The 10,062-nt window shown below is 46.4% G+C and overlaps 1 protein-coding gene across 2 annotated transcripts in view; it reads right to left on the reverse strand.

The window, feature by feature from the left end:
- The window catches only part of XYLT1 (xylosyltransferase 1), a 205,014-nt gene extending 195,758 nt beyond the window's left edge, over positions 1-9,256 (reverse strand). Inside the window, exon 1 of one of the 2 annotated variants that reach the window (XM_052772962.1) lies at positions 8,878-9,256. In XM_052772962.1, coding sequence (XP_052628922.1) covers positions 8,878-9,108 — 231 coding nt within the window. In that variant the 5' untranslated portion in view covers positions 9,109-9,256. The remainder of the gene's footprint in view (positions 1-8,877) is intronic. The other variant, XM_052772963.1, reaches the window with a different exon arrangement.
- Positions 9,257-10,062: the final 806 nt, after the last annotated feature.

Genomic DNA, 10,062 nt, shown 5'->3' on the forward strand with positions numbered 1-10,062 from the left:
AAACAAAGTATATGTGGGAAGCATTCAAAATCTGACCTCAGAGTCAACCACATACTAGTGTGAAATCTTTTTTAGCTAACCTTTTTTACCAAACTGATATTCATTTATTGTGAAGCTTGATTTCATTACCACAAAAAAATGAAGCCAATTATAGACGTGCTATAAATAGTTCATCCCTTGGAGGAATCCTCTAATCATCTCTAAAAATAAGAAGTCACATGATTTAAGTGTCCTGCACTGACCCTTTTGGTACTTCACATAAAAGGATGAACTCAGCAAGGTTACACCATATATAAGTTTAGGCAACGTTCCATGTTGCTCAATTTTTATATCCACACAATTAGAAAGTCTGGTCTTTTCACTTCAGCTAATACTCAAACTCAGTAAAGCATTCAGTCCTGTATCTGATGTAAAGCTTGGGAGTAACTGCATAGGAGGTGCAGGTCCACAAGGCATCGAGACCATTTTCTCCTTCCAAGTGAAGCCTGGAAATCTCCTTTACCTGCCTGAAAACAGCTGGGCAGCCAATTTATAATACTAGCCTCTTGCTGATTTTTTTCTTGATCCATCCACAGTAATCAATCCTTTGACTCATCCTACCCTTAGGCTGTACAGTGCCAATCACAGAAAAATTCTGATCAGTGAGTAGAAATCACTGAAGAAGAGTTTGTGGAAGTCCTGTGCTGAACAGGTCCCTGATGTAATACTGCAAAAGTTATGCTCGTGACTCTTGTTAAGTGCTAGCAGCTATACTTGCTATTCAGCCTGTAAGCTCTTCAAGGCAGGGACCTTTCCTCACATTTGTCTGTAAAGCTTCTAGTGCCCAGATGGTGCCATACAAATGAATAATAATTATATTTCCATGTAGACCATTATTGTGCATAATGTAAATTACTTTCACTGATCCAAGAGGAAATAATTTTCTCATTTTGAAATGAAAAGAGAGAGTAAAAATAATGATTACTTGTTTGACGCTATTATTATAACAATAATTACATTTACGGGTCCAGAATCCTCAGCTGGTCTGTACTGACTTTAATGGAGCTATGCCAATGCATGGCAGCTGACAAGCTGGTCCTAGTCTTTGCTGAAGATCTCAAACTATTTCACAAGGACTGATTACTTCAAACCAACACCACTTCCATAAAGATTGGAAGTTAATTAAGCACACTTTGCAGACGGGGGAAGAAAAACGCCAGACCTGGTGTACGAAGGAATGGATTCCTACAACGGCACAGCAGGTATCTGAGCATCACTGCCTCGGCCCCCCTCCCTCGCCAGTGCAGAGGAGCAGGCTTTTGCAGAGATTCAGACCTCAAGCAAGTTGAATTGCCTTCTCGAGGCACTCATATCTCTCTATTCATTAGAAGGCCTTAGACTGCCTGAACTTAGCAACCCAGTGTTTGTGAGATTCAGCCCCAGCTTAAGTGCTCAAAAGGGGACAGCCGCACCAAACGTGAACGGGACAAATAAAGTTGGAACCTGCCAGGCCTTGGCCCCTCTGGAGGAATAAAAACCAACAAAACACAATTATCAGACCAAAGAGGACTAGTCTGGATAGTCAATAACTGAAAACCCCAAAACTACCTGTCACTTTTAGCTATGTGGCTCCAAATGCTTTGCTACAGATGTCAAGAGGTTACTGATGGGAGAAGGCAACCAAGACTCTGACTTTCCCTGCTCCCACTGAGCACTCTCCTGTTCAACACATACTCTGCGGCACAGCATCAAAGGCCTACCATTACTTAAAAAATGAAGAGGGACTGAGGTTCCCAAGTCTAAAAATCAGACTGGAACACTTGAAAGTGCTGCTACTCATAAACTGCACTAATAAAAGCAGTTACACATGCCAGCACTCATGCACCCTGTGAGTATCTGTGCAGGGATGCTCCTGCATCTGCCCAAATCAGACACCCCATCGGCCTAAATTAGAAGAAAAAATACAGGACATTGTAGCCCATTTAAAGAGTTGCTGTAAAAGCTCCAGTGAAGTGCCAGAGCTAATTTTAACACTGTAAAGAAAAATCAGGAAGTATTTGATTAAAATTAATCCTTGAGGTTATATAATTTGACTGTTCCTACAAATTAAGTTCACTTCATGCTTTCATTGTACTCCTGTCCCTTCATCAAGCACTAATAAGATGCTATATCACATATCATGGACTTTCAATGCTGAAGGGAAAAAATATTTTGAAAAATATTTCTCAATACAGCTGAGATGTGGCAGGTAATGAGGGCCTTTTACACCAAAAAGTACCCATTTTGCAATAGCTGACAAGAAATAAATGGGATTTGTATGTCTCCTGTACAACAGCTGGTCTTCTCTTGCTAAAAAAATGAAAACGCTTCTATTTCAAAGGGAACATCTGCAAAATCCCATCATACATTAAAGAATAAAAAACCAACACAATAAAAAATACACCAGTGGCCTGAAAAAGACTTCCGATGGCATAACCAATTAACACAGATCCATTTCATATAATACCTTCCCACATCCCCACAGAGAAGATGCTTAACGAGGTAACTGCTGCAGGAGTCCATCAATCTAATCTGGTTCTAATACTCTTCTTAAATAATGCATACATTAGTTCTCTGTTACTGAAAAGATTTGTTTGTTTTATTAACATGTGCCTTGTTAAGTGCTAAGGCTTCGTAAAAATCATTATGCAGCTTCTAGCTGCAGATGTATTGTCTCTCCCCCTTCCCATTACAAAATGATTAGTTGTCTCCATTCTCCTTTTCAATTGTTATAAAAGCTGTACTGCAACGTGATTAAGCTCCCGTTAACTAGCAAAACTGTACTTAACGGTCAAGTCAGTACTATGGACCCATTCTCTAAGAAATATATGATTTCTAGCCACATAATAGTTCGAAGCCATTCATTTTATTGATGACCTAAGGTACCTTAACTAAGCTGTTTTACTGAGACCAGCAGGTGTACTAAAACAAGTGAGGACCCAGTTTCCAGAGCTTGATTCACACCAGACTGAAGTTTAACGCGTAAATGATTAGTTCACATTAAGCTCCCTTGCACCTTTCAGGTCTGGAAATTTTTCTGGAAACCTTTTTCCCCTCATTTCTTGTGTTCAGAGATGAAATTACTGAGGCCACATGTCTACATCAACAAGCTACTTAGAAGGGAAGGTGTTTAAATAGGTACCATCTGGTTGTGTCATCATATATGGAACCTATACATTCATCAATTTAAGCAAAAAGGATAAATTAGGGGTGAAATAATTCTTTTTTTCTTGAAAACTCTTTTGTTTTCTGGAGCTTAACAGATTGTTTTATGCTTAAGCGCAACTTTGCAGAGTGAACTCCCAGCGACAACATTGAGTCTTCCAGCAGTAGCTCAGTTCTTTACCCAAGGCAGAAGCGCTCTCCTTCGATGCCCACCTTGCTACCACCCCAGTGCAAAGCCATGCTTCAATGCAGGTGGTATACTGAAACCTGTGCACTGTGCAGAAATTCACTTGTTAAGTACCTCCCACATGGATAACACACTGATGCTCGGCAGAGGGTAGGTCCGGGCTGTGTGTTTGTTTCTGGTAAAAAACCACTGGGAATCCACCTGCAGAATCTAAACATTACAGGGGCAAATACTCTTCCAAACCTGAAAAAAACCACCAAGCTTCTGCTGGATACACAAGGTGAATTCTGCACCGTTCTTACTTTGCGGAAGCGTTTGGAAAAGACAGGGGGAAATATTTGATGGATAGACTTTACAGAAAGTGGAGTAAATTTTCCTAGGTTTTCTTTGCTGTACTATTCCCCTAGTTTTCTCCAGCATTACGGAGTTGCTGCTACTTTGCCTTCAGTTACAACAACTGATCATAGTTTTTATAACTGTTTCCATTGAGTAGAGGAGCAGCTGGATGCCTTTCCTAGTTTCAGTAACCAACAGATATTACAGAGTTTAGGCAGACATTACAATAACTTTTGGCTTCCTGCATCTTTAACCTGGTGGAGCTCAGTATGCATCACCAGGAGGTAATAAGGTGTCATGGTTTAACCCCAGCTGGTTACTAAGCACTGCACAGCCGCTCACTCGCTTGCTCCCCCCTCCCCGCGGTGGGATGGGGGAGAGAATCAGAAGAGTAAAAGTGAGAAAACTCGTGGGTTGAGATAAAGACAGCTTAATAAGCAAAGCAAAAGCTGCGCACACAAGCAAAGCAAAACAAGGAATTCATTCACTACTTCCCATCGGCAGGCAGGTGCTCAGCCATCTCCAGGAAAGCAGGGCTCCATCACACCTAACGCTTACTTGGGAAGACAAACGCCATAACTCTGAGCGTCCCCCCCTTCCTCCTTCTTTCCCCAGCTTTATATGCCGAGCATGACGTCACATGGTCTGGAATATCCCTTGGGTCAGTTGAGGTCAGCTGTCCCAGCTGTGTCCCCTCCCAACTCCTTGTGCCCCCCCAGTCTCCTCGCTGGTGGGGTGGGGTGAGGAGCAGAAAAGGCCTTGGCTCTGTGTGAGCACTGCTCAGCAGTAACTAAAACGTCCCTGTGTTATCAACACTGTTTTCAGCACAAATCCAAAACAGAGCCCCATACTAGCTACTGTGAAGAAACTTAACTCTACCTCAGCCAAAATCGGCACACAAGGAAGGAACAAGGACAAGAAGGAACAGGAAAGAAAAAATAACCTGCTTGAGCAAATTCAGCTGACCAATCCATGGAGGAACAGTGGACCCAGCCTCACTCTCCACATTCCCAGGAGAAGAAGAGATACCACATCTCCCACTACAGAAATGAAAATAAGGAGGAGAGGCACTAGTGATTCTCAGGACTGTCCTCCCTAGCTTAACTTCTGCTTGGAGTTAAAACAGATAATCCTCACTGTCCCCAAACACACAACAGTTTCTTTTCATTTTACAGTTCTAGACATTTTGAGCTATTGTTTGGTTCCTTTGACAGCTTCATGCTGAAAGAAACACACCATTTCTTTAAAATGAACACACAAAATTTCAGACTAAAGAAATGCTCTGCTCCCACACCAGCAGGCAAGAGCTATATTTCACTCAACTAACACAGTAACAATGCACTGGCATTTTTACTTTATGGTAAAACAGGCAGTAATGAAAACCCAATGGTGCCACGAGGCAGGAAGGAGCATTACGTACCCACAGACATTGCCTTCAATGCCTGATTCCAAGGCAGAGGCCACAGCTGAGTAACGTGAGCACATCACTGCGACACACAACTGCCTCACAGCGCAACACTGGGTGTGAGCTAAGACCACAGCAGATGCTCTACCGTCACATCCCTCTCATCACCAGCAGCCCTGAAGCGGGGATTTGCATTCCTCCTTCTTCCCTTTGGGCTCCCCAGACACAACATCCACCAACAAGTCCCTTCCACCATCACTAGCAGGCTGCATTAAAAAAGCCTCAGACTAAGCAGCATGCTTATGGTATTTTCTCAAAAAGCTGTTGCATGCTCTTCAAAGATAAAGACCCTTACATAAAAATCAACCTATTCTCAGAAGGTACCTTAATTCTTCCATGCTTTCAATGCTTGAGTTTTGTTGAATGAATAAAGCTTCTACGAAGGGTGCTGACAAGCTGCAAAAATCATACGTGGTTGCAAGTACCCACTAAAATCACTGTTACTGATACAATTCATACTTCTTTGAAGATATCTACAAGCTCGTTTAATTAAATATGGAACAACTGCAGGAAACTGGTTATGAGTAATGAAAGCTCCAGATGTAGCTGGCCAGGGGATCTAGCACAGTAAATGTTTTCAGTTGCAAAATAGCTCAATTCCAAATTGTTTCTTCCTGCCAAGCTGGCAATTCATATTCAATTATGCACAGGTACAGGGGCAACATTTTTTACTATGGTATGATGTTATTTCATTTTCCAAATGAAATTGTTTATTACATGTATCTAACAGCATTTAATAAAAATCTAAACACCTCTTAAACACCTGGTTCAAAGAACTACATTTCTTTTCCCACAGACACAAGTTAGCAAATCCTCATGCTACTTAACTTATGTCCAGCTCAGTAAAATACATACCACCATTTCAGTCTTGTACATAGGTCAGAGACAAAGAAAAAACAAGATAAATAAAAACACTGTAACCTCATATGGCAGCTTTCAGACATAGGTTTGAGAAGCGCTATCTTCTGCAAAGTGTTGAAAATCTGGTTTGCGTAACTATTTAGTATAAAGACTCTTATAAAGGCAGTTAGCAGGGTGCCCATGTGTTAAACACTCTTCAAAATGAAAAATGTGATCAAGTACTATGTCACAGACAAACATTTAGCATCTTTCAAGGACATACTCCTCAAAGACATATTGAACACACCACTCCATTAACAGATCAAAGACACATTAAAATTAATATTCTTTTTTGGTTAAAATGCAAGACTGAGAAATCTTTGAAAAATCCTTGGAGGGTCTCTCAGATGCGCTTAACCCAAAGACATTTGGATATAATGGGACTACTGTATTGACACCAGCCAGCTTCTCCAACTGCTGCAAAACAACTTAACATACACAAACTATGGGAAACTGGACTGAGAAGGATAATAACTTTGCTCAGGCGTTATAGAAATTGCATTGTAATATGGAAACAAAGCAACAGAAGAAAGATGATCTTTCGCCAATTCCATATTGCGCAATTCCATTAAACAGATTTTCCTCATGAACTGAGTCTGAAATCAAAACTGGGCCTGCCTCAGAGACAGGCAACATAGGTAGGGTTAGATAAATCAACATTTGCATGTCGGGAGTGCTTGGGAACTTCACCTACCAATTTAAGCAAGCTGCCAGGCTGTTAAGGCAGAAATCTGCACAAATCCAATTTCCCTATCACTTTTCCACCAAGCACACATTTTAATCAATAGACAGATGCTTAAGTGTGGGGGTTTGTATTCTGACAAAGTAATTTTAAGGATGGCAGCCACTTCCCAGTGTGTAGGTTAAGCAAAGCCACAAGTACCATAAAGTCATCTTGAAGAAGTATTGCTAAATCACCTCGACAAAGCACTTTGTCAAGCACACTGCCACTTGTCTTGAGCCTTGTTTGGCGTTTTTTTAATACCAATGTCAGACATTGTGGGACAGCCCAGTGTGATCCACACTAGTCATTTAGATAATGAGGGGAAAATAGGTACACTCAGCATGTGTTTTAAAACATGTTTTCTATTCGGAACCCCAGTGCTCCATCTTTAGGTCTTCGATCAAATCTGTATGCACAAAGGCATGATTTATAACTGCCAGCATCAAAATGATCATATCTACATCCGTGTGTCGCCAGCACAGAAACAATTAGCTCTCGGCCCCGAACTCGGCATTTGTTCCAACGCACCGGGTGCAAACCGGATGCTGTGCCAGGACGTTTGTAGGACAACGGCTAACAGTACTTGTTCTGATGCTGCCCCAGAGCTCACAGAAGAGGATTATTTCCTAGAAAGTCCAATAAGCTGGGGAGCAGGGCTGGAGCCCCAGGTGCAGCCTGCCCCCTCCCAGCTCCCCACCTGCCCAGGTACCAGCACCGCCCAACCTTTGACATCCCTCACTGGAGAGACCAAGAGAGAAAAAAGCTGAAGAATGAAAGACAAAACAATAAAAGACTAGACAGATAGGAAAAGAGGCAGAGGTCAGAGTGCTGGAGGAAAAATAGTGGAGCCTGAATAGTTACATTTACGAACACGTAAGTACCAAGATAAGATTACATGTAGAGACAAAAATTGAACTCAGTAAGCAAGAATTTTAATTTTCACATCTAGAAAGCACAGCAGGATCTGCACACACCGGATGGGTACATACTACCTTTCAGAAAAGTTGTCCCAAATGTTAGTGACAGAACACTCATATGCTCAGGGCACAGTTCTCGGCAGCCTTTCTGTGGCCGAAACACCCACAGTCATTTATGAGGGTAAATCATCTCTGAGCCGCAAGCTCTTGCTTTCTCAAGATGTAAACAGAAACAGACAAAAATATGCATGCATAGTTTAAGAGGCAACACTTATTTAACATAAGCCTACTGTTAAAGGAATTAAATGAAAACCAAAGGAAGCTTCTCTTGAGCTGAAGAGTACTACATACCAGTTGTACACACCGGCGCGCATTTCCAAGGTTTGCGTCAATTGACCAAGAACACTATTAATTTGCCTTTTCACGCGCCTATTAAAAAATTCAGAAACACAACTGGCAATAGGGCCAGCTTTGCAATCCCTTGCGGTTCCAGGCCTGAGTCATTTAGATGAAAACTGGGGAGTTTGCAGAAGAAAATGGTAAGAGGTAGGGCGAGAGGGTACAGTTCCAGTATCCTTGAGTTTTTAGCGGTTAATAGAAACGATTGCATTAGATTTCATTGCCTGTCACCTACTGGGCCTGACAGAGCGGTGCAATAAAGAATAGTGCCTGTGCGGTTTTCAGGTGGAAAAAATAAAGTAGCAGTAAAACAAACCCTTAGGAAGGCATCGGGCAGACGGCTCTCCAGCGAAGTTCGGGGATACCGAAATGCCCGCTGCGGAAGCAGGCAGTGCCGAAGGGGCACTGGGGAGAGGAGAGGATCCTACCGACGCGTTTTCTGGCGTTGCAGCCGCGGCCCACGGGCGCTCCCGCCGCACGGCCCCTCCGCCGTTGCCCGTGCCGGGGGCGCCGGCAGCCAGGACCCCGGCCGCGGGTGGGAGCCCACGCGGCGGGACCGGACCCGCACCGCGGCACCTGCGCGGCGGCGGGAGGCGCCCACGCGAGGCGGGGGGGGGGGGGGGGACGCGAGCCCCGGGGCGACCGCGCCTCGCTCGCCCCAACTTCCCCGTGCCTCCTGGGCGGCCCCCTCCGCAGAAGTGCAGCGAAACGCCGTGAGACAGGGGCGCAGCCGCTGCCCCTCCCGCCGCCCCCCGCCCGCGCCTACCATCGCCTTGCCGTGCGGGGCGGCGGGTCCGCGGCGCTGCGGGTGCGCCCGCTGCTCTCCGCCGCGGTCTCGCTTCTCGCGGCCGGCGGCGCCGCCGCGCTGCTCCTCGCCGGCGTCGAGGGAGGTGAAATTCCAGACGAGGAGGGTCTGCAGGAGCAGCACGGTGAGCGCCGCCACCAGCGCCGAGCGGGAGCGCCGCGCCAGCCGCCGGGCGCACGGAGCGGCCACCATCTTCGCTGCTGCCGCGCTCCCGAGAGCCGCCGCATCCGCCGCGGCACGGAGTTTTCAGCCGGGCAGAGCCAGACGTCAGCAGGAGGAGGGCGGAGGTGGGGAAGGAGGGAGGGAGGGAGAGGAGGGCGGACGGAGGAGGTGTGCGCGGCGCGTGGGGATGGGGGAAGCCGGCGGGGAGCCCGAGCGGCGCGGCAGCCCGCGGCCGGGCCAGCCCGGGGCGAGGGGTGGGGTTGGCGGAGGAAGAGGAAGGAGGAGGAGGAGGAGGAGGAGGAGGAGGGTGGGCTGGGGACGGGGGAGGAGCGGCAGCGGGGGGCTGCTGCTGCCGCCGGCGGGAGGGTAGGCGGGAGAGCCCCGGCCCTGCGTGAGGCGAAGGGGCCGGGGCGGGGCGGCTCCGCGCCTCACGGCGGGCGGGAAGGCGGGAGAGGAGAGGAGAGGGGAGGGGAGGGGGCGGCCGGCGCCGGGGCGGGCGGCGACTGCCATCTTCTGAGGGAAAGCTGCCGCGCGCCGGCGGGCGGGAACCGCGCGTGAGGAGACGGGCGCGAGGCGCGAGGGTGCCGCCTCACCCCAGGTTGCCGCCTTCACCCGCTCCTGCCCTGTCAGTGTTGGTATTCGGCCCTTTTTCTGGGTTTTTTTTTTATTATTATTTTTTTAACCGACTTGGAGCCCGTTTGCCCCGAACTGACCCGCAGCCGTTTCAGATGGGGCTTTTTCGTTTGAGCTGGTCACATTAAAAATGGCCACAGCAAAAAGGCGGCACAGCTTGCACTCTTTAATGCAAGAAAATTTTGTCGATAAATCATCAAAACTTCTACAGATTATCAACAACTCCCATATACTCATTAATTTCCCTGCCAGGTAGCTATTGACCAGTCTTTACTTTTGAAAGGCTGTTACTCCAACCCTGCTCAAAGCAGACCTGAGCGTTAAGTCTGTGGGGCCTTCAGTCTCTGTGGG

This window comes from Harpia harpyja, chromosome 21, assembly GCF_026419915.1.
Source record: "Harpia harpyja isolate bHarHar1 chromosome 21, bHarHar1 primary haplotype, whole genome shotgun sequence".
In the NCBI taxonomy this organism is placed as follows: domain Eukaryota; kingdom Metazoa; phylum Chordata; class Aves; order Accipitriformes; family Accipitridae; genus Harpia; species Harpia harpyja.